Raw genomic sequence first — 26,964 nt, forward strand, 5'->3', positions numbered from 1 at the left:
ATAACTTATGAATGTATTATATATCTAGGAGAATCCACTGGTCGTTATATATTCATTTATTAATCCTAATTAATGTTCTGTACCAATTAACACTACTTTTCCTGTCAGTCTTCACTTAAACTTTTTTTCTGTTACCCTTCACTGTTTTACCAGGTCAAATTGTTTTATTTTTGGTTGGGTATTTCCTGTTTGGGTGCTATCCATAACCTATATAACTGTATACTATATAAGATTTAAAATTTGCTTACAACAGCAACTTATTATATAACAACCAATACATTTTTATATTAAATGCCCTTACAAAGGATTTTGTATTAATCTGATTCATTCTAAGATATTAAGAATTATTGCTGTAATATATTATTATTAAGTGTATTCAGTAGTACTATTCATTATTATTGTTGTATGTACATTTGGATTATATGTAAAATCAGTATGCACCGATATGATAAGTTAAATTTTATTTTTCATGCCTGGGTCTATTAGAATATTTCTTGTCTTTTGTACGTATCACATATGTAAGGTAGTTCCTTCTGGTACAGTCTGACTTAGTTTCTTTTATTGTAGAGTAGGCTTCCTCTTGTTTCATTCTAAACATTCCATTTGAGATGTTATGGTTTATGAGTTAAATGTGTTGATATGGTATATTTTAAAGTTTGTGAATAGAATAGAATCGAAGTCCTGCAGGCTAAACCTTGTTGAAGACTGGGATTTTTTAAAATATGTTAGCCGCTACCGGTAGCAGTGCAAGATCTGCAAAATTTTAGTTCATTTGGTGGTTTTCTTGGTTTTAAGAGCATAATAATTTCAGATATATTCCAAACATCGGGGACATTCTTTAATCAAGTTGCCAAGTTTTACCCAATCAATAGTTCCATGTCTTGGTATATTTAAATCGTAACATGTTGCTTTCTTTTTGGTTGATATAAATCAATTTTTCGCTTTTCTTCTATTTAGAAGTTTTGTTCGAAATGATCACTCAATATTTTGTACATTGTAGTTGTAGTAGCGTGCTCAATTTGCTTCTATATCTTATATAGGTTGACTCTGCAAACATGACTGTTTTAAATTTTCGGTTATACAGATTTATGAATTTGTTTTTAACTTGTATTAATTTCTTAAAATCTTTCGGAGATTCTACTTTGACGTTAAATGTTTATAGTCAAATAATAGTTTGAAGTTTCCATTACATTATGTTAGACAAGAATTGCAGCAGATCAGTAGAAGTACTGATTAGTAGGAAAGTACTTCCAACTTGACGTAATATCAAAGAGATGGGTTTATCAGGCCATCATAAAGTTAATTTGGCATAGGCCCAAAGAGGGTGCAAATATGAGGTTGCACTAAAACATTAAATCAACCAATATTCCAACATTGCCAAAACTAAGTTTTATGATTAGTTACCGATACGCTATTTTTAGCTACATAAACCAACTGGTGCTATATGGTGGCTTCGAAAACAAATGAAGTTATGTAAGATATTGCCTTAAAACATGAAATCACAGCAACGTGGATACAATACTGCTACTGTACGATCAATACGAACCAAACCACAGGAGCTTGTATAATGTATAAGTGATACTCTTAATTTTAACTTAGGTGGTTTAAATTTGTTTTAATTTGGGAAATATGTACTGATGTATTAATACTATAATCGCGTCGCTAATTTGTAAATTATATTAAGCATATCTAATGTAAGATATAATTAATAGAAAAAATAGTTTTTCGTTTACCTTATTTTAATTTCTTCGATCTAATAAATTATATTAACTGTGCTTTTCATTTCTCGGTTATTATTGCAAGCATCTGGCTCTACATCTAACTCGACGTACGTGGTAAAATGTGATTTTGATGAAGAAGTGATTTGATTGTGAAACCAATTTTTTGTAAGTATTGATCTCTTAAATCTTGTGTACAAAGCAACAACAAATCGGCTAATATAAGTCACTCTTTTGGCTATTCGAAATGACAATTTATTGAATTATAATATAAACTTATCCAAGAGCGTGTTGATCAACATGGAGAAATTGTTGAAATATAATAATGCTTTTATGAGGCAGTCTGGCATCTTAAGGGGAATTTTATTGTAATAAATACATTTCGCAACAACAAAATTTTGAACTTAAACCTTTAAAGTATTGATAATATTTTTATGAAATATGTAAAATAATATTTGATTAAAACTTAGTTAATAACAGTGAATATACATTTAACAATTGAGTATTTACCTATATGATAATTATATTTCAGCGTACTATATAATTAAGGAATCAATCTAATGTTATTTAGTATTAATTATATAAAATTTTACTAAATTAAATTAACGAAATTCAATACCTGAATCAAAATTAAATTTAAATGATGCTCTATATTTGTAAATATTCTATTACAGAAATTATTTACGATGCACTTTATTCAGGAATTTGTAATTTATACACATTGCGATTACACACTACGTTGTTTAGTAGAGTTATAGAATACACATCCCTATTATAATTTTTTCTTTTCCATTATTTATATTTTAACATTACGTACGAAACAAAGTAATGTACGTTTTTGAAAATTTATTTTATTATGATTTTTGAGATTTGGGAGAGAAAACAAGGCTGTAAATTAAATACAATTTATTTTCTGTCTTCCTGGAGTAAATTAATACCCAAAGACGAGTTATTTAATTGTTAATAAAGAACACATACATACATATATATATATATATATATATATATATATATATATATATATATATATATATATATATATATATACATTTAAAAGATTAATATTTTTATAAAAATTTTATAAATATTTAATTAATACGTCATGGGAAAATGATTATGATTCAAATCGCATGTACTTACTATTAATGAAAAGTGTAGATTGGCTAATGTAGACAGAAATTCTATGCTTGAATTTGAAAGCAATCAGTATAGTTATTTCAAAGTTTTTCGATTTTGTAATATAGGTAGTTTTTTTTTTCATTAATAAAGAACAAAAAACTGGCGGAAAGTTATCTTATTTCAATATTGTTTTTTATGTAACTGTCTGAAAATAAAATAAAGTAAACAAGTATTTTTAGATCCAATTTCAGATTGGGCGAAAATGAAAAGAAAACGCCGTAACAAAAGTTATGTCAATTTTATTTCCCCTACAACACTTTGTTAATATCAAGGAAATAATTCATCTCTGACAAAGTTCCGCGAGCACAAAAATGATATAATTTCTTCGCAGAACCGGAGCTGTATTTTTCCTTTTTGTGGCTTTTTACATTTTTAATGTGCGCTTCTTTTCTACAATTGTGATTTACTACTGACGCGTTTATAATGCAAAAAGTAACGTTCATAAAATACAATTGGATATTTTTTCTCCTTCATTTATGATCTTTTTATAATACTCATAATGTTCATAAGGATATTAATTTAATTCCCTAATTAATTAAATTACTGCGTGTCTAACTATGTCTTTTTATGAATAACCAAGTTAACATAAAATTCCTACGAATTAAATCAAGACTGTACAGTAGCTCTAATTGTCTCTCCCTTCAAGCGATACTATTGTGTTTTTACTTTTTTATTATTTTTAATGCACAGCTGACCGCTTGGTTTTTGGCATATATTATTATCATTATGTAACATTTTCGGCAGCATAAAAGCTTTGCTTAAATAGAGCCGAAATGGCCTTTCATTTTTAGACTACATTATGTTTTATGATATATTTGTGAAAAAAAGTGTTATTGTTATCAACAATTGTATATCTGGACTTCTTAATCAGTCATTGATATTTGAAATTAGGATGCACCAAAACTTGGGAAACAATCCATACAATCTATATGATGTAAATTTGGTTTAAAACAGTACAATTGAGAAGAAAAATTGAGACACCTTGTGTAAAACTTGTCCCTCGGTATATACTATTAATCCTGAATTCCTGCAAGTAGATAATGTTAAATATCGCTGAATGCATTTGGATCGATGCTTAACTTGGGAAAACATATATTAATAAAGTATAAAGAAAGACGTATTGAATAGAGTCGAATGACCTTTCATTTTTAAAGTACATTATGTCTTTATGATATATTTGTGAAAAAAAGTGTTATTGTTATCAACAATTGTATATCTGGACTTCTTAATTAGTCACTGATACTTGGAATTTGGATGCACCAAAACTTGGGAAACAATCCATACAATCTATATGATGTAAATTTGATTTAAAACAGTACAATTCAGAAGAAAGATTGAGAGACACGTTGTGTAAAGCTTGTGCCTCGGTATATATTATTAATCCTGAATTCCTGCAAGTAGATAATGTTAAATATCGGGGAATGCATTTGGATCGATGCTTAACTTGGAAAAACATATATTAATAAAGTATAAAGAAAGACGTATTGAATAGAGTCGAATGACCTCTCATTTTTAAGGTACATTATGTTTTTATGATATATTTAATATATACTTAATAAATACTTATTGCCAATAGGGCAGATTGTGGAATAACGAAGAGTAATAATAAATATGGATATAAGTGGAGAAATACACATTAGTATATTTTAAAATTATTTTTAAAGTTTAATATGATTTAATTTTCACTCAGGCCATAATTGTAAACATTTAATAACCTGCTAAGTTGCCTAGTGATAGCTTTCAAGTTCCTAAAAGTTATTTTATTACTTTATTAAATGAGCTGAGAATATAATACAGATTTTGTTGTTTGTTTTATACTACCAGCATGTATATAGTCATATAGATGTGTATTATGCGATCCATCGGAAAGTGGGTTTAAATGAAGTATCCTCCTACATCGCACTTGTATAGGTTTAATGAAAATATATAACTTGGAGTTTTATTCAGTATAGTAGTTGTTCTGCTATAAGTAGTTCTTTCGTTCTGCTATAGTCAGCCTAATACATTCACACCTAATTCGTTTACACAAAAAGTTAACCAAAATTATTGATGAAACCAAAGCAAGTAAATTAATTTAAAACAGATGGAATATTATTATGTATATACAATCTTATTATTTACAAATAAGTAATCATTTCAACATCAAAAGATACTCTCAAATTGACCTAAAATCAAAAATACTGGTTTATCAGAAAGCCAATTTGTACCTATGGGATGCAAGTATGAATTTGGTCTAAAACATCAAACTAGTAATCCCACGCAGCCAAAACAAAGTTCTATTAATTACCAATGCTTATCGCTACGTAACCAAGGGCTGCACGATGACCTGGAAATGAAATGGATATACCAAGTGATCCACAATTTCGTCTTAAAATATGAAGTAAGGTTGCTAATCACAGAAACGTGGAAGCAATGTACGCAGGAAATCAGAAGATTGAAGCAAACCAAACCACATAGACTTGTATTGTATATAAGTGTATTCTTCATTTTAGCTTAAGTAGATTAGTTTAATTTTAATTTGGGAAATCTATGCTGATATATATTCCGTATTTGTAAATTAAGATTGTACTAAGCATATCTAATATAAGATGTAATTAATAAACAATCGCAAAAATATGAAGCAATATATTAAGTTGTGGCATCAAAATATCGAATATTTAAGGAAGATCTAAGAAACTGGCACTGATTTATGCAATAGATATTTATAACACACTTTAACAAACAAGAATCACTGCTAACGATACGATGATTCCATCGTCTTATATGGCTACAATATCAGCCGCAAACAATCTTGCGTTTGTGATAGCAATTAATTGCGTTAGTACAATTAAAAAAGTATAAAAAAAAGTATAAATTAAAAAAGATGTATTGCGTTAAAAGACAAGGTATTACTGTATATTACTCAATATGAAGCATATATGGACGTACGGTATGGAACTCTAGATTACTATTAGCAAATTCATCAGGGGCATTCTTCAGAATTTCCAAATAAAATACTGAGTTGACGCTTCCAAAATAATGGGGTAAAGTACTCTCAAATAGGGTCAAACAATTAAATGTTCAAAATGTCACTGAAGTGCATAGATTAAAACGTTTACTACCATTCGACCTGATTAATAGACACACAAAATAGATTTCAGAATAACGTAGAATAGCGATTAAATTCTAGAGAAGTTATTAAGAGTTTATAAGTTTGTTTTTGAAACAAACATTGGTTAGATTGTTGAATGCTAGGAAAATAAAAAAAAACTTAAAAATAATTCTGTGCTAGATGAACAGCCAGAAACCCTTCAGTCAATATGAGGAACAGACAAGTTTTTTTGCAGTTGCGACAGAGCAAGTGCATTGAGGTTACCTTCAGCAGTATTGTCGTTACACAAATGCATGTTGAAGATGACTTGCTTTTAGTGTGGAAATTTCACAATTATTCCAAATTGCCAATATAATAAAAAAATACACAATTTTCACAAAAATACACAATGGTCGATACGCGATCCAGAGTTTAAACTAATTGAAGATCTGTAGGGTTAATATTATCCTATATTATATATTATTAGTTCAATATCTTCTATTTCATATTATATATGGCCATTTGTTTTAAATATTATATAATGTAAATTAATTAAAGTTTTATCAGCGTTAAGTTGGATATAAAATTAGTGGGCGTCATTTTTGTTATATATCTATATATAAATAAAGAACCTAAATAAATTCAAATTATTCTGTCCCTGTCGAGCTTATATAAAGGACAGATATATAAATGACTGCCTGTAAATGACTAGCTGTTGATGTGGCGTAATGAAAACGTTTTAATCAACGCCGGCAATAGCCCTCACACCTCCCTCTATATTCACGTATCCCTTTGACCGCATGCTATAACATTTCGTCACTGGAGGGCTCCAAAATTACAGGGTTTGTTATAGTATCCGTTGACAAAATAAAAAAATTGGGTGTAGTATTTCTAATATATAATGAACAGGAATATAATTAACATTTTGTGTAATATATTTGTATATTTTAATATAATATATTTAATAATATTTTCCTTATAAGATATGTATATGAATGAAGATATCTATTATTATTCGTTGGTATTATTATGAAAACAATAAACTAATTATTCTTTAAATTATAAAATAAGTAGTAAATAGTAATAAATAAGTAGTCATGTGCTCTGGCGTAGTTCTTTTAATTTATTAGGTTTATTTTTAGGAACATTGTCTATACATACTAGCACTTTTCTACATATATTTTTTCCACGCGGTTTATGCAAACTTTAATGTTGTCACCAAGTTGTGTAAAAGTATAATATTAAACTATGGTAATACCAAGCAATTTACTTGTTTCACCAAAAAGAAATATTATGCCAACAAATTAGTTTTGAAGGACTTTTTCTTAATTTTCAAGATTTATTGTAAAAAATTGGTACAACGTATTTTTATTCAAAGTTGGGTCCATCGATAGCCTCTAATTTTTCCCATCTTTCTGGCAATTTACGGATACTACCTCGAAAGAACGATATATCGATTTAAAGGCTATCCACGACATTCCATGTAGACACATTTTTTTTGGTATCTTGATAAGAAGTGAAGCAACAAATAATAATCAAGCTATCCAGAGCACTCTTTGTCTTCGGTGTAAAAAAGTAAAACTTCTGTCAAATGCTATTTACTTGATACAAATTCATTCAAATGTGAGACTTCAACAAAGTTGGGTACAAATGTACTCGACCCAATTTAATACACGGTAACACCATCTACTAGAAATCCTTTAAAATGTCTTTGTAGACAATAATTAAGACATTTAAGATTCAAGAGTTAGCTATATGAAAAAAACCAGTGTTTACAACTTAATTTATAAATTATGTGCATTAACTTGAGTTATTGAGGTGTTTGCATATTTTAATAACAAAATCTTTATTACACTTTTACATGCTTTAATAAAAGAATATAAAAAAGAATACTGGTGTTGTCGCGCTTTACCTTTATAATAACTTTACCTGTTCTCATCTCTTTTATATTACACTTTTTATGTTGGTTTAGAGGTGTTATAAATATTATTTGATTAAACAATTGAAACATTCTGTCTTTATGGCATATTCTGGAAATTTCCTTGAAACAAAAAAAAAACTTGAAACTGGACATACAAAACTATATGAAGATATATACTTTAAAAAGCAATGTTTTACGCAACGCATAATTTCGATCGATAAATCGAATTTTTCGAAACCTAATTTCTATTTATTTTATAAAAAATAGAACTGTTCAATTCGAACTTGTTTCCTTTCCTATAACACTAGTGGTTGGTGTTCTTCAGTAGTAATATCGAAAAGTTTTGTATCTTTAGGTAATAATTGATGAAAATGTTTTTATTACTACATAATATATCAGTGATATTACTACAAATTATAAACCGAACAATATTCATTGAGAGAGTAATATTATGTTCATCTTGTTAGATCCTTGCCGTTGAGAAGCTAGACCTCTTCTCAAGAATGACATAGTGAAGAAGTTTTGGTTTATTACTTCAAGTTTAAAATGTATGTTTAATGGGATAATTTTCAAAAAAAAATTAAATTCTGCAAATTTTGCTTAATTTAGAATTAGAGTTCTCATTTCACGCCTTATCATAATACCTTTCCATTATATTCGTAATTCTATAAAGTTGATCATTAGTTGGGTCTTTCTCTAAAGCTATATTGATATGCCGGGATTACTATTAATAACACAAATTTACAAATTTGGGTCATTCGGGCTCGAGCAGATGAGAACGATTTTTAACGTTTTTTAATTCCCTGAACTTAAACCTTCAATCTGTGTCAAGATTTGGTTCAAGTTTTCGAGTTCGCACATAGAGGTGGCACTGCGGTTTTATAAGTGCTGCCAGCAAACGACGTTGCATTAAACATCATCAACGTTGCGAGTCAATGTATTTTTGTTGCTTCTCTGGATGTTATATGCTCGGTAAACGTGGATAAATCATGACAAATGCATTCAAAGATAGATATCTATAGTACTTTGGTGTGGTGACATGTTGACAAGCCATGTATACTGAAATTGATCGGATCAGATATTCGAAGACTAAGGGGCTGATCCAAAGTTTACAAAATATTTAACGCTTGAATAAGCAGGAGCAGGAGCATGGGCATCATTTCAACTGGTTGTTAACAACTTTTTTGGTAACGATAAACCATCGGATAACAAGCACGTAATCGACAACTTCTTGCCAAATTACTACAAGAATAGAGCTCGAATATCTTTGAAAATACAATTTCTGCATTCACATCTTGATTATTTCGTACTAAACTTGGGTGATACGAGCGACTAGCAAGGAAAGCAGGAAAACACAAAGATATAACAAATTACAACTCTATTAATTTCTGGTTTATACTTTTTAATTCAATTAATAGTTATTAATGGTCAAAAATAGTAAAAAAAATGGATTAAATTTTTGGAATATTTTGAAAACTAGAAACAGTTTAAAAAAACGGGCTGTAGATTTGGATTTAACCACCCAACTTTACTTTATAAATACCTTTAGGTTGTCCTGGTCCAAAACCATGTATACTTGTGTAATATATGAATAGATTCAGTCGTTTAAGTTGATTTTTTTAGAACATTTTGTAAAATTTTGGCAATAACTAAAGTATTACTTAAGTTTTCTTCTGTAATCAAGTCAAATACTGATGATTACTTAGAATTAATGTATGGTTTTATTTTCGTTTTTTTTAATCTCAATATTTGGTTTAATGCATGAGTATAACAAAATTTATCGACTGTTTAGAATAGTTAATAACAATTAATAGCTAATAATACAGACCTTTATTCTACCAATTCTAATTTTTCCCATCTTTCTGGCAATTTACGGATACTACCTCGAAAAAACGATATATCGATTTAAAGGCTATCCACGACATTCCATGTCGACACATTTTTTTTTTGGTATCTTGATAAGAAGTGAGGCAACAAATAGTAATCAAGCTATCTAGAGCACTCTTTGTCTTCGGTGTAAAAAAGTATGACTATAACAAAATTTATCGACTGTTTAGAATAGTTAATAACAATTAATAGCTAATAATACAGACATTTATTCCACCAATGGAAAATTGAAGTTAATAATAAGCAATCATATTTGAGACTTTTTATTATTATATTTTATTAATTGATCTAATTCTAAGTATGAGGGAAATAATGTAATATCCACATGTAGATATTGGGGCCAAGCAAGAATAAAAATTACTATATTTTTATAGTATTATTTCAAATTTTGTATTTTAAAAATAATAATTACTTTTAGATTAGTGAATCGATTTGAATTTGTTTCATATTTCAAATAAAGATGAGAACTAACTGTTGATATAACGCAATGAGAACGTTTTAATCAACGTCCGCAATGACGCTGTCGCACCTCCCTCGGTATTCGCGTCCCTTTTTGACCGCACACAATAACATTTCGATGTTGAAGAGGTGCGAAATTACTCGGGTTGCTCCAGATTCGCCCATGTGTAAATAAATGGACTGGATATGACATCTCTAATGTAGAATGGAAAAAAAGGGAAATATGAAAGAGACGAGAAGCAGCGTTGAGGTTTTCGCGAACAAAAAATGCGACAAATGAGCGATCCTTTTTTATTTTTGAGTATATACGAAATACTGGTTTTTCATTATTAAAAGCTTTATGTCTCCAAGTACTCTTGGACCTATGTGACATAATATAATTAAAATAAGTTGTCTTTATATAAATTAAACAATTAAATTTACATTGTATAATTTTGAGGATGTGAATAAATAAAATGAAATAATATTAAATTGCTAATACCAACAATTATTAATATTAATTATTATAAATAGAATTATTTCAAGATATAATAATTTTGACCATATAAAATAGTTGGTGATAGTACTATGTTAAAATCCTCCAGCTCCTAGATAATGATGGCTTATTCAGAAGATTAAAGAGAGTAAAGCCATTTAATTCGGTGATATTATCAGTAAAACTCAGTGGACATTAAAAATAGTGACATAGTAAGTTCATAAAGTGACATTCAAAATTGTAGCAAATTTGAATAAAAACGAATACCTAGTTAGTGTTAATTTACAAGATTGCTATAACAAATAATAAAAAAATATATTTCAGTATATCTTGTATGTGTACAATATTGTATCGCAAACAAAAGAACACAACGAGACGTAAAAGATGTTTTTTTTTACTATAGTTTCAGGAATCCTCCAGCGAAACGTGTATCTCAATTTTTCTCCATTTATAGTTGGAATTTATTACCTTTAAGAAATCCACTCTTGCTATATTTTGCTTATATTTCGATGTATACATAAATAAGAAAACAAAAGTCTAACAAATCCAGAATACGCAAAGCATTGACCAACTAATTTTGATGTATAACTGTTGATAGAATTGTTTGAATGTAAGCAGAAGTCATATGTCATGTATCATTATTTTTAACGTAAAATATCCACACAATATTCGTTAAGAAATATTAAAATTGATTTGAATTAGAATGATTGAACTACCGAAATTAGTAATTGCTGTATGTGTTTTGTCGAATCGATTTTGTATTTTTTTTCTGTTTCTTTTCACAGTATCAGTTATTACTAAATATATCAGAATTCGATAAAACTGTTCTAGCCGATCATTATAAACATCAATTAATTAAATTAACTATGGGAGATATATGTATATTTCGAATGAAAAGCTATGGTAGTCTGCCATAATTACTATTGGTATATTTAAACCAATAGTTTTTAAACTTTTATGTAAGTTCTTAATGCCTTCAATTAGAAGAGGTAGCTGCGGTCCGTAGTTAACACATTAACTAATCTATAGCGATACAGCAATAACAGGTCAATTAAAAAGTCCCCGGCCTACCATAGAAAAACACATTTTTTCGGCAAAATTTTTTTTTATTCAGCATAATTCCCTTCAAGGGTGATACACTGATTATAGCGACCCTTAAATTTTTCGATACCATTTTTGCAGTATGATTTGTCGTTTTCAAATAGGCCTCAGTTTCGGCGATCATCTCTTCATTCGACGAACATTTATTCCCAGCAAGCATTCTTTTGAGATATTAGAACAGGAAATAGTCGCCAGGGGCCAGATCTGGAGAATATGGTGGACGAGGAAGCAATTAGAAGCCCAATTCATGGATTTTTGCCATCGTTATCACTGACTCGTGACACAGTGTATTGTCTTGGTGAAGCAGCACTTCTTTTTCTTTAAATGCGGCAGTTTTTCGGCGATTTTGTCCTTCAAACGATCTAATAACGCTGCGTAATAGTCGCTGTTGATGGTCCTTCCTTTTTTAAGGTAGTCAATGAAAATTATTCTATGCGCATCCCAAAATAGAGACTCCATAATGTTGCCAGCCGACTGTTGCGTTTTCTCACGCTTTGGAGTGAGTTTATCTTGTGCAGTTCACTCGGATGACTGTCGATTGGATTTCGGATTCAAATGATGGAGCCATGTTTCATTCGTTGTCAGATATCGACGCAAGAACTCGGGTTTATTACGCTTGATCATCTTCAAACACTGCTACGAATCATCAAGTCGTCATTGTTTTTGGTCAAAAGTGAGCTCGCGCGGCACCCACTATCCACAAGGCTTTCTCATACCCAAATACTCGTGAATGATATGATGTATACGTTCAGTTGATATCTTTAGAGTGTCTGCTATTTCATTCAATTTCAATTTACGGTCATTCATAATCACTTTATGGATTTTTTAAATGTTTTCGTCGGTAAAAACATCTTTTGGGCGTCCACCGCATGTGCTCATTTCACCACGTCTAAACTTAGCATACCAGTCCTTGATGGTTGATTTTCCTGGGGCAGTGTCCGGAAACTCGGCATCAAGCCAAGTTTTTGCTTCAACTGTATTTTTCCTTTCAAAAATCAATATTTTATCAACACGCGAAATTCCTTTTTATCCATTTTTTTCACGACAACAAAAGTTGCTTCACTCAAAATGCTATAATTCATAAACTAATGATCCGACAGCTGTCAAATTTATACACGCATCTTTTGAGGGTTAGGGCTAACTGAAAAACATATGGATTTAATTCTAGTAGTGCCATCTATGTGTCAGGCCGGGGACTTTTCAATTGACGCGTTATGTAATGCAGAAAATGCGAAGTATTAATTTTTAAGGACATTAAATGTTAAACAACCCAGTCTGGTTCGATGGTTTTGACGTTTCGCTGCATGAAACAAGCACTACATAATAACCTGAAGGATCAGAAAATTTCGCAGATAATGGTTTATAACACCTGTATCAAAAGTTTCTTAACTTTTTAAATTAAGAGAAAATGGCTACCACCCGAATTGATTGAAAATTCTACTTCAAAAAGGAGTTTTCTTAGCCTATTGCGACTGGAGATGAAAGTGGATCTGTCCCAAGCGTAAAAAGTCCAGGGGAGACATTGAAATTGAAAGAAAAGCGAAATATTCATATTTTTATGGCCATCAAGTTGTGCTATGGTGAGATCAACAACATGTAGTGTATAACGAGTTATTAAAACCAAATGAAAGAGCAAAAAACCTACAATACTATATATTGCAAAAAATCACTATAAATAGGCATTGCGAAGGATACTCTTTTGGAGCTCGAATAGAAACTTCAGGCGGTGAAACCGAAGGAAACGCTCAAATTTCTATGGGACGTACAAAGTTTTCGTCTAAAATAATCAGATATTTGGGTATAATGTTATTGTTGAAATGATGTGACGGAAAATCGGAAGTTGTGCAGTGCAAAACTATTGCTTTTAAGTACTAACTATAGCATATAAGACCTCTTAGGAATATTACATAGAAGGGCTTCTTTGGTGTAATGGTGAGAGCGCTTAGCCCACAGACGGAAGTAGCGGGGACAATAGCTCCTTGTTGTTTTTAGTTAGAGCATTTGTCAAATCACCTAGGCTAAATAACGGACCCCGGGGCCTGAAGTGTTCCTTATTTTCAATCATTTTTTTATTCCTATTTTTACTTGGCCTATCCATCATAATACTTAATAAAATAATTGCGTAATTTATTGAGTAAATATCTAACACTAAAAGGAGAAAAATAAAATATAAAAATAATAATATAATTTTGTGACATATTCAAAAAATTAAATTACCAACAAAACAAATTTAAATTAGTATAACTGTTTGTGCTCTGCACCGACTTATGTAAATAGTTGGTAGTCGTTAAAATAACATTGTAAATAAATAAATAGGTTTAGGTAGGCATTAAGCTAAATTACGTGTGTATAGTATAATATAAAATACGTGTAGTAGAAAGGTTAAATAAGGTTTTTGTTTATTTTGATTTAGTTATTACAACGATTACTATGTATATATTTTATTTTAAAACATTTTTTTGCGTTAAAAATGTAATTTCAATTATTTTTTAATTTTTAGTGAGTTCCTTATTAATTTTTTAAAGTCGGTTCAATGTTTTTGTTAAAATATTTATTCTCAATAATGCCCTTTTAGGGAAAAGATTATCATAATTCATGCAATCCTTTAATATTAATTCTCAATAGTGCTAATGAATCCAATACTAAATTTATAATATTTACACACAGTGAATTTGTTGCAACTTAAATTGTTTAAAATGTTATCCAATTTAAACAATTTCTACTCATTTTACTTGCTTATAAAATATATTCCATATATTTTTTCTCTCATTTTAATCTTTTCTATATTACCGTGGATCCATATTGTGCAATATAGACAAAGGCAGTCTTTACCAAGAAAACTATAGTATCTACAAAACTACGCCAACTGTTTTCTCAAGTATAAAAAACAAGTTCGATAGTTGAAAACACATTTTATATTGTTTGTGTTCACTGTAGCAAACGCCGGCTATAGTTGAGTCCGTACTGGAAAAGGATAGACACCAGCAATTTATTAGAATTAATTGAATTGTTTTTGGGAAAATTTAAGACAATTAATTTCACAATTTTCGTGCTTAACTTTAATTTAACGGCGTCTAAAAGAGACATTATCTAATTCGCACAACTTTATCTTTATAATACAAAATAATGTTCTTTAATATATAGTCCCTTTTCTTATTACAATTTATTTAGCTTTATTTTTTTAATTAAAATGGGATATTTTATACATGCTACATTAATCTAGTTAATGTAGATGTATAATTTTATTACTAGTAAATATCCCATAATATTTTCAGCCATTGTTTATATATTTACATATAATAACTATGTTCACAATTGTCGTCATTTTGAGCTAACTAGTTGATACACTTTTAGGCAATTTGTTATTTATTGATCTAAACAATGTTTGGGTCGGTTCTCGATCTTATATAAATTTAACCTTATCACAAATATCACGACCAGACTGATTTTTATATCAAAAATATGAGAAACCAATGCGCCAATCATAGAAAATGGCGCATTTAAGAATTTTTTACCAGACCTAGAATTATCATAATTAATTTAATTTTTATCAAAATTTTAACCAAATAATTCAAGGTTTTTAATTATCACTGCATAATTTACTCACATAATTCAATGCCTTATTTCTCATAATCTCTTCGCCAAATGTATATTTAAGTATATATGCACCTTCTATTGTTTTTGAAGGAATTTTTAGACATCAAAAGGTTTTCCTTGATAAAAAATTAAGAATAATATACAATACTACTAGATTAATGTGCTCAGTGATTTTTTTAATGTATTTTTATTAAGATTTAGGCAGTTTTTATGAACCGTGGGTAATATTCCATGAATTGAGTACCAACAAAAGTTCACTTGCTTATCTGTTGTTGTTTTTAAATTCGGTAATGCTGTCGAAGTGCACAGTGTATTTTCCACTGGCCCTCAAAATTATCACCCACTCTTAAATAATGAGGTTATCTTAAAATGAATACGTACCTAACATTTATTGATTATATTCTATAGTTTTCATATTCTGACTATAATGTATATTTTAGACTAGAGATTTGAACATTATATTATATTTAAATTTGATATCATTAACTAGTTAGTTATAGATAAAATTCAAGATTTTTTATGAATATGAAAATTGAATATTCATTTTCAGCAATAATAATGATCACGATATATTCTGTTCTCAGATAGTATGTCTTGTTAGTTATTGTCCATTTCGATAAAACAAAAATAATGTTAAGGATCTGTTACAATTTAGTGTTACTATTAAGTTTGTTAATAAGGATTTGTTACAGTGATTCCGAATCTAGAATTAAAGGAATGAGATAGGGTCCAGAAAATAGTCAAGAATATGTTAATGTTATTTTTTTAATACAATAGTATATTTGTCCGTAGATAACAAGGCTTACTGGATATTATAGATCTGTTTAATTATTAAACTGTTTGTTTTGTTTAGTGATAAGTCAACCAAAATAAAATTAAGGTACTTTAAAAGATACTCAAATAAACGTACGAAATGATTTTAATTCCTTATATTAAAACAGTTGCTTTGGTCGGATTTTCAATAGGGGCGAACTCTAACTCAATTTCTGGTCCTAATTTATGAAAAAGGAGTTTTAACAGCTCATTTTGCATATTTTTCAATCATGCCCGGCATTTTTTTTATAATTAAAATGCAAATTTGTGAAGTTACGGATTAAGTATTTGCATAAAGTTTATATTTTAATAACACGTCCCAAAAAATTGTTTCGAATAAAATGGTTATTAATTCCTGAGAATTCCATTAGATTGTAAAATAGGCTAGTATAAGTATCTTATTTGGGTTTCTTTGGATTTATATTAATTATATAAACATTGAATATTTTAAAATGTATACAATGTGTTATTTATTTATGGATACTTATGTTTTTTATTTTAATATTTGTAAACAACCTCTTAAATCTGATATGAATTGTAATATTTACTTTCAATTGAAATGTGGTAATAAAATATTTAGATTCATCTCAAGATAAGCGGTCTTATTAACATTATCTATTTTACTTCTCTTTGTTATCTTAGGTAAACGCCCTGAAGTGTTTATGCTATAATATAATAATTATAAATCCGAAATATGGTCAAATCAGATTTTATTTACTTCAGAAATATGAAGTTGGCAGCGCTTCTGTTAATATTGGCTTCTCTAAGCCACAGTTTGGCTAAATTTGATTCTACTTGGGATAGTTTAGATAGCCGAGAGATACCTTCTTGGTACGATGACGCTAAAATTGGAATTTTTATCCATTGGGGCGTGTTTGCAGTGCCAAGCTTTTCCGGAGAATGGTTTTGGGCGACATGGAAATCTAGTAAGTTAGTTTATTTCGATATAAGATACCACAAAAAAACTCTATCGACTTTAAAACTTTATTTTCGAATTTGTAACGTAAATTATTATCTATGTTATTTATTTTTAAATGTTTTGTTTATAAAAAATTAATATATTTTCTTATTAGTTTTGTTGTAATTTGTGTTATATCGCTCAAATCTGTTTCAAAATAGAAAAAATAATTTTTCAAAACGAATTAATCATGAATGATGAGAGAAATAGATTTTTGTCCTTCTTTTTCAAGTTCTTGAATATTAGTTTTATTACTTAATATATATCGGTTCTTGCCGGCTAATCTATAATTTGTTTTTACAATAAATACTTTAAAAATTAGGTATATGACTGGGAGAACCTTTCGATCCTTACTCTGTAGTAATAATGTTCATGTATTAATAGACACTGCTATTTTTTTCTGTTAAGTTTTAATAAAATTTTAATTTTACATTACTTTTCGCATTCAGAACATTCACATAACTGGATTATATTTGCCCTTTTTATATTTCAAATTAAGTTCATTTCTTCCCTTGTTAATCTACTCCCCCCAACGGAGTTTTGTACCAAGATTCATCCCAAGATAGTGTTTGTCTATAGATTTATATTCTCCATTGTTATTTTTCTATATGCAGTTTCGTTATACGTAAATTCACTATGCACCGTTCAGATTTGATTAAATTGTATTCCCCTCATCTTAGTCCACTTATTTATGCTGTTAATCGTATGATATTTCCTGTTATCTCCAACGGCAAGTACTATCAGTATCATCAGCAAATGAAACTATGCTGATATTTTACATATGGTGTATCACATGTATAAATACATTTCGATGAGGTGCACTTTCTTTAGCTTCTTTATGATAGAAAAGGCTTTCTCTTGTTTGACTCTAAAGATTTTGGCTGAGATGTAAGTGTTTAGAAGTTCACTATTTTGTTTCGGTAACATTTCTGAACATTTCTTGCCAATTCCACATGCCAGGACGAGGCGATCCGAAGATTGGAGATTTGGGCTACGATATAACTGAGCGGGCTTTTTACTTTCGTAGGCTTTTACAAAGACGTCTATGATTATATGCATCTGATCAGTTATTTAATGTTTGTTCATAAAACCAAACTGATGGGTAGTTGTTAAATCTTTTCATTCTATAATTTTATCTTTTCAATATGAGATTTTTGAAATACCTTGGCTTTTATTGATAACCATAAGACATATATTAGGTGATCTGGTGGTTTTCCTGGTTCTGGGATCATAATAATTTTAGGGATCTTCTAAGCATCATTAAACAAGGTAGTACGTTTTATAACTCCTTTTATTGTTATTGTATTTAAATTTACTTTTGTTTTGTGTTAGTTTTAATGTGAACCACTATTACTTTCTTGTTTATATTGGCTTGTTTGCATTAACGCGTTTTTTATGTTGTAAATAACGACAGATATTGTAGTATTTTGTCTTCCTTCATTCTAAGTTATCCTAGCAACCTTGACCTTGCCTCAACAACATCTTTATAGGTCATAAAGGTTAAGCAACATCGCCATCTGTCGGATATATCTTTATAGAAATATATTCTTATATAAAGGCTTTAGTAAAAACTCAAAAATTAAAATAAAATAACTATGTAATGGCGTAATAAATATGATGTAAATGTTTATTAACAATCATTAGAGTTATATTTACAATTGAGATAAATAATATTTGCCTCAGCTGAATAATTTTTTTTATCGTTTATTCTTCGTAATACTATAACCGTTATCTGTTAAACGGTTGTTAAATACATCCTGCTAGTACGGCTAATTGATTTTATAAAGAGCATCATGACGTGGAAGTGCTTATTATTCGTAGTTTTGTGGTGTTTTGGTTTAGTTTATTGTCGTTATAACGCAACATGGGCTAGTTTAGATAAACGTCCATTACCCAAGTGGTATGATAATGCTAAAGTGGGAATTTTTATTCATTGGGGTATATTTTCTGTACCCAGTATACATTCTGAGTGGTTTTGGGCCTATTGGAAATCACACTGTAAGTTTTTCTACTCTCTTTGTTTCGTAAATTATTATTAACTGCGTAAAGCTAAATATATAAAATAAATGTAATAAATTTTAATAATACGATAATATCAAAACTATATAATGGTAATATTTCTACCGATTTTGTGTAGTGAGTATACATTACGTTACGTCATAAAATAGCAATTATTCAAACTTCAGGTTCTCCTTCTAACTTCTAATCTACTGGGAAGATTTTAAAAAGAGAAATATTTCATTATAAGCATAACAACTTAGGTTACACATTTTTAATAAGATTTATTTGGTATTTAATAGTTTTTATTTAACTATGGTGATGGTATATTTCTAATATTGTATATTATTTCTAAGATTGTAAGTTATCAAATTATTAAAAATTAATTATGTTTTCTTTGCAGATGACGTAGAAATTGATAAGTATATGAAAGCCAATTATCCCCCAGATTTTTCATATCAAGAATTCGCTAAAGATTTTACGGCAGAATTCTTTAATGCCACAGTGTGGGCAGATATATTTGCAAAGTCTGGAGCAAAGTAAGTTTATATCAGGTCATATGGAGATTTTCTCTCTGTCATTAATTATTGATTTTAAATTACATCTAATTCACAGATATGTAGTGTTAACAAGCAAACATCACGAGGGTTTCACACTGTGGCCATCAAAATATGCTTTCAGTTGGAATGCTAAAGATATTGGACCCCATAGAGATATTATTGGTTAGTATACTATGTTTTGATGACTATTAATGGTTGGTATGAAACTTTTTAACAAATGCTTATTTATCTATGTTAGATGAGCTTGGAACCGCCGTGAGAGAGGCAGATATGAAGTTCGGCGTATATCACTCTTTATATGAATGGTTTAATCCCATATATTTATCTGACAAAGCCAACAATTTTCAATCGCAGGAGTTTGTTTTAAACAAAATTATTCCTGAAATGCAAGAACTAGTAAATAACTATCAACCGTCGATTCTTTGGTCTGATGGTGATTGGGAAGCTCCAGACACCTATTGGAAATCGACTGATTTCCTTGCATGGTATGTTATATCAATTGTAATTAAAACCAAATAAGGTATTTATAAATTATTAATTTTTTAGGCTTTACAATGACAGTCCAGTTAAAGATGAGGTAGTAGTCAACGACAGATGGGGTAAAGACATTCCTTGTAACCATGGTGATTTCTATACCTGTTCTGACCGATATGATCCAGGCAAGAACTTGCTATATATTTTATTATTGTGTATAATAAAAATAGAATTTACTTTCAGGTACATTACAAAAGCATAAATGGGAAAATGCCATGACCATAGATAGGAAATCCTGGGGATTTAGAAGAAATGCTCCATTGGCTGATTATATGAATGAAGGGGAACTGATATCCCTTTTAGCGCGAACAATAAGTTGTGGAGGTAAATAATATGAAACATATTATATTCTGAGACTACTGGTTATATGTTTTTAATATATAATGTCAGATTGATAAGATAGTTTAAACTAGATCTTGTGCAACAAAACTAAAATGCAACAAAAATTGAATATTAATTTTTAGTCAATATTTTATTTGTTTTATAAATAATGATAAACTTGCTACAATTTGGACTGAATTAAACTTCTTAGATATTTTGTACGATATCAGTTACTGTTCGGTTTTTATTTTGCTTGATGATAAACAATCTTTTATGCTTTTTTGCATTCTTCTTCTATACCTATTTTCAAAAAATTAAATCTCACTTCATCCAATTATATAAACCTTGATCATTCCTCGTTTCCTTTGATTCCTGGCATCCACATCATTATTATATTTGGAAGTTATTTCTAGTCATACTTTTTTATAAACTCCAAATATTTTACTCTCAGTTCGTTTGAGTGGTTTATTGTTATATTTATTTCTACTTTTCGTATTCGCTCTCGACTTTTTGTTAATTTTTGTGGGTCCTGGTATACTCCTTAATGTTTTCTTTTCTACTACTATTAGTTTATCTTTACCTTGTTACGTCATCTATCAGTATCGGAGTGTAATTTATGCAAAAATTATCGATTAATAGTTATTTACTTATATTTTAGTCCTTTTATAGATATATTTCTTTTTATATTTTTTTCGTCTGAATAGTAATCTGAATTTTTAGTTATAATGTTGTAATTTATATCTGTTTATCTATATACATCTTTTGATGTCACACGTTAAGTTGTCTTATCTCTCTTATATAATAATATGAATAATATGATATAACAATAAGAAACTTTTGGCTTCTGATTTTTAAATATTAATAATTGACTTGCAAAATAGGGTCAATTCAATCTGATCTTAGTTTTAAAAATTCAGGCAACTATACTAGTGTACATAATTAATAGTGCCATTAGTCAGCTTTAGTTCAGTTCAATTAATCAATAAAATTTTTAAATGGTTTATTAATTATTAAATAATTAATAATAATAAATAAATTATTGTTTAAATAATAATTTATTTAATATGTTTATATTATACATGGTTATAATATATAATATATATATATATATATATATATATATATATATATATATACCATATACATGGTTTATAAATTAATAAAAATGGTTTATTAATTTTGTGTCATCTCTCAGGCCACATACGGTTGTCGTAGTGAAACAAACTTACAGATTTTGAAGAGATAAATTCATTGACATAGATTTACGCACATAGTAATGTATTTAAACTGTATTCAATAAGCCGTGCCGCATTGTCAGAGACCAATGATAGTCAGATGCAGCCAAGTGGGAAAACTTTCACAGAAGCAACACGTTTTTGAGAGTTGTTATGTAACAAAGCATCTCATATCTCCACCACATATATTTGAGAATCTCATAGATATTCATATTTGGTGTCAACTAACTGGGACGCTCCGGAACACCTCATAATTCTCTTTCGATCTTTTGACGATTATCAAAAGATATATTTTTTATTACCTATTATAATATCCCAGAGAAAAACCTTTTCTTCTTATCACAAAGGGATGGACCTATATTGTTATCATTTCAATTATTCAATATTCTGTAAAATGTAAACGTTAACGAATACTTATTTCTATGAGTTTTAGCAAAAGTTGAGATTTTGTTGTATTTGTCTTAATTCCGTAGAATTTAAAATTACCTATTTTCAAATTTTCTAACCCCCTTTAAAACGTTTCGATATATTGACAATTACACGTTTTATAAGATGCAATAGTTGTCAATAACATTACTGAATGGATTAAGAAATGGCGAATGAAGATAATACTATGCAGCATATATATTCTGTACAAATTTTACATACAAGAAAATGTGAAAAAATGTCAAGCTCTATTCTATTTTAAGTATATTTAAATGTCGAAGAAAATGTCAGTCACATATTTAATATTAGCGAAAATTAAATATTAATTAAAATAATTTTTTAGGTAATATTCTTATTAATATTGGTCCCACAAAGGACGGAATAATCAGTCCTATTTTCGAGGAACGACTTACTCAACTGGGAGACTGGTTATCGATTAACGGCGAGGCGATATACGCATCAAAACCTTGGTCCTTCCAAAACGATACCCTCAATGGAAACGTCTGGTAATATTTGCAGACAATAGCCGCCGTTAAATAAATCAAGCGAACGTTAATTTATTTCAGGTATACGAGTAAAGATAATGCGGTCTATGCCATTGTTTTGGAATGGCCCGATAATAATACGGTATCGTTGGCATCTCCAGTGGACTTATTTTCTAACGACGATACTGCTGTGACTTTATTGGGGAACCAGGGAAAATTAAAGTGGGTTTTAAGTTCCGGCCAAGTACAAATTAGATTACCCGACAAAGATTTGGTTAAAAGTGAAACAGCTTGGGTTCTCAAAATTGTTACACCCTGAATATAACTGTATCTTGTAAAATATATCTATATTAGTAAATGCCAAAAACTCGTTGTTTTTGTTATAGTTTCAATTATTGTCTTGAAGATTGATATGAAGATATTTGATAGTGAAAATCATTATATATATATATATATATATATATATATATATATATATATATATATATATATATATATATATATATATATATATATATGTGTGAATGCCATTATTCAATCTTAGCCATTGTACTAATAAAATTAACAGTATTAATACGTAAATATACCACGTTAACACACAAAGTGTTTTCTTTATTAAGAAAAACATTTTTTTTGAACGTATTGATATTTTGGGGATTGGTTCTTGAAAACAAAATAGTTTTTCAGCTTTTTTAATATTGCTAGAAATTATTGATTTTCAGCAAAGTCTCAGTTTACTTTCCCGATTAGGCTGTTATGGCCCGCGGCAACAAAGCCATGTTACGTAAAGTGTACAAAATAAAATACTTTATATGACACACAATTTAACAGCAGAATAGCATAACAAGTATAACCAATACTAAATACTAATACGATTAGTAAACTAATAGAAGTAGACGTATGGGCAAAATTTGAACAATTAAAATTTAGTAATTTGGATTTTGATTAAATATAATAATAATCCTTGATCTAAAGTTGTAGATGTTGTACTACAATACCGAATGTTATATAAAATGGATTATTCTGTTTATTTTGTGATGTAAAATAGCGTTCGGCAGCTTTAAATTAAATTCTTTCCTTCTCAATTCTCAACTTTTAATCTGCTTCTCCCAACGAAGTTTTATATAAAGTTTGATTCCAAGATACTTAGTATTTTGTTTATTTGGTATGACATTATTGTTCATTGTTATTGTTATATGTGCATTTTGATTACACGTAAATTCAATAAGCATCTTTCTACTTTGGTTAAGTTTTATTCTCCATGCCTTAGTCCGCCTATTTATGCTATGAATCGTCTGATATTTCTACACTGTTGTCTGCAACAGCAGGTATTGCATATCATCAGCAAAAGTAGCTATGTTGATATTTTGCATGTGGTATATCATATGTATAAATATATTTCGATGTGGTACACCTGCATTAGCTTCCTTATGGTAGAAAATAATTCATCATGTTTCTGGTTGCGATGTAATAGTTTAGGAGCTCATTATGTTGCTTTGGTAAAATTTTTGAAACTTGCCAATGCCACATGCCAAACTATGTTGGAAGTTTGTGCTACGATATGGTAGAGTTAAAAGAGGAACAGCTTTGGTTCTCAAAATTGTTACATCCTGAATATAACTGTATCTTGTAAAATATATATATGTTAGTAAATTCTAAAAACACCCCTTTTCTTTATTATAGTTTCAATATAATGGTTTGAATATTGATTGAAAGATCACGCACATACAACGCAGTTATAATAGGAACTCGCAGCTCAGCTAGGAGTCACTTAAGTAGATATTGGTAAACATTTTCATCAGATAATTAAATTATAAACTTATCATCTAAGTTTCTCATGTGTCGCCTGAGCATGACTTAGATCAAGATATAAACAAGTACATAATCATGGATTTATCATCAAGAAAATATTACTTTTAGGAAAATTTTGAAGCAATATGAAAAGCATATACTTTGCAATAATTTTTAATGTAATAATAGATATATTGGCACCAAAAGAGAAAAATCCACAGGTTATCTTCTGTGTAATTGGCTGTACAAGGAAATCTTTTATTTTAATCTACAAGAGATTGATCACAACGATGATTGCATAACTAAATTAACAAAGTTAGACTAAAATATTTATTGAGAAATAGACAATCAAGTTATTGCATGACAATGTTCGAGTGCATGTGCATGTGCTGAAATATCAATAAAAATTGAGAAACACATTTAATATATAAGTTTTATAAAATATGGGATTAGAATAATAGAGTTTGATAAAATCCAGATGTCGAATCAGTTGTCTAACTGTTCTGCTTTGAAAATTTGTATTGGACGTGACTGGTTTGTCGAGTCGCGAGTAAAATTACGACACAACAAACAAAAACCGCCGTTCCCTTTCCGTTCTTTCGTCTTTATTTAATTAGGACAAAAGAAAATTCCGTTGCCGGATTAATAAGAATACGTTATTATTTACCGAAATGTATTTTCTTTGAAATTCTATTGCGCCAATTAGACGGATAATGGCTTTGGAGAAAGTTTGGGGTTTCGTAGGCTGTTAGAAGCTTTGTTTCTCGCGGATTATGATGCCATAAAAACATGGGGTGCTCTGATAATTTGACTTTTGGATTTTGAATGGTCGTATAAATGGCCAGGGGGTAATTTAGAAACTGCTAGTTCTGAAAATAACATAATTGTAATTTGGTTTTTATTGCAGTTTTTGGAAGTAATACCATCCCTTTTTCTTTTCGTGTTTAAAATGAGTCTCGAACAAAACAAAGCTTATAGAATAAATAATGTTCATTATAGTCACTAGAAACTTAACTATTTCTGAAAGTTTCTAGTGACATGTAACAAAAAAGTATATAAAGTAAATTGAGAAGACTTTATATTTTCGAGTAACTTTTAAAGAAATGTTGTACCATGGGCATACGAATCTGCATACTGTAAGTAAATCATTGGACTTTATTGATGTATGTTCAATATTTACTAGTACTGTTCAAGTTTATCATAAAAATAAAAATAAAGCACATGGTCAGTTATATAAAAAAAGTAAAAACAAGAATATGTTTAGATTATTGCAATTGATTATCATAACTAGTTAATCATATATTTCAGGTAAAAATAGAATACCTTTTAGTATTATATTTTAGAGGTATAGTATACAGATAAGACATTTGGCATATCAGATATGTTACAGAGTGTGGTATAACATAAAGCATAGTTATAGATAATTTATTAATTATTCTCCATAAAGATTGCCACGTAAACTTCGAACAGATTAACTATTTGTTTGACGAAGTGAGATATTACAATACGGTCTATAATCAGATTTTTAATTATATTTATATCTTTTAAGACCAATATATTCAAAATGCTATACATAAAACAAATTCTGGATATGTTCTGGTTACGATAAGTTATTCAATACAAAGTTGATGAATAGATTCAAAGACACAGTTTATAAAATTTTTGTATTTGTTTATTTATTGACGATGAACGTCGGCATATTTTCCTAAAAGTACACCTTTGTCCAAGAAAACGTAAATATGACATGCTAATGGCTAGTAGTGGTCTTGATGAGTCAACAGCAGCGCGTTGGCTGAGAAATAGACAATCTTCTTGAGTTAAGGCTAAAAATTGATATTGATTCATATTGATATTAACTATATATTGATATTGACTATTTCCTTTTTATTACATCTTACGCTAAATATACGCTAAATATACTTAGTAAAATCTCAATTTACAAATTAATTTACTCCCATATAATATATAAATATACATATGTTATATAGCAAGTATTTCGAAAATTTAATCAGATGTAATTATGAAAGCTAACGAAAAATAAGTTTAATAATAATTGTCGGAACAGTATTTATGAAGATTATATAAAGACTTCAAAGAGTTCCCAAAAAAGAAACAAAACTATTTCTGAAAACTAGGCTGGATTTAGACCGAATCGTGTTTTGTCTATAGACACTCCACCAGTTTATGAACGAATACGAGAAAGATGTTGTAGAAAGCGTGTGACTATTATATTTATTGCTTTCTTGTATTTGCTGTATACATTGACATTCAATTTTGCTATATAGTGGGCGCAATTATATGAAGTATTCAAAAAGAGAGATGGGGTTCAATATGATTTTATACATCTCTTGGCCTATGAGATGATCGGCGATGATAGCGCGAAAATAAAGATCAACGCACTTGCCATTGCTAATATTAATGATATTCATTTAAATT

The 26,964-nt window shown here is 29.1% G+C and overlaps 2 protein-coding genes across 6 annotated transcripts in view; one reads left to right on the forward strand and one right to left on the reverse strand.

Annotated features, from left to right (window-relative positions):
- LOC143193586 (pseudouridylate synthase RPUSD2) overlaps nt 1-26,964 on the reverse strand; it is a 662,639-nt gene that overhangs the window by 87,958 nt on the left and 547,717 nt on the right. The window lies entirely within an intron of this gene.
- On the forward strand, nt 16,928-23,104 carry LOC143194072 (alpha-L-fucosidase). Of its 2 annotated transcripts, none has more exons than XM_076400637.1 (8): nt 16,928-17,146; nt 19,580-19,715; nt 19,792-19,898; nt 19,975-20,221; nt 20,283-20,395; nt 20,454-20,594; nt 22,596-22,758; nt 22,819-23,104. In XM_076400637.1, the coding sequence occupies exons 1-8, from the start codon at nt 16,948-16,950 to the stop codon at nt 23,054-23,056; spliced, it is 1,344 nt and encodes a 447-aa protein (XP_076256752.1). In that variant the 5' UTR covers nt 16,928-16,947; the 3' UTR covers nt 23,057-23,104. The 2 variants fall into 2 exon arrangements, with proteins under 2 accessions (XP_076256752.1, XP_076256751.1); XM_076400636.1 differs by lacking the exon at nt 16,928-17,146 and adding an exon at nt 18,890-19,176.

Source organism: Rhynchophorus ferrugineus, unplaced genomic scaffold (genome assembly GCF_030347505.1).
Source record: "Rhynchophorus ferrugineus isolate W39M unplaced genomic scaffold, kcgeb_rfMv2 rfM3, whole genome shotgun sequence".
NCBI lineage: Eukaryota > Metazoa > Arthropoda > Insecta > Coleoptera > Curculionidae > Rhynchophorus > Rhynchophorus ferrugineus.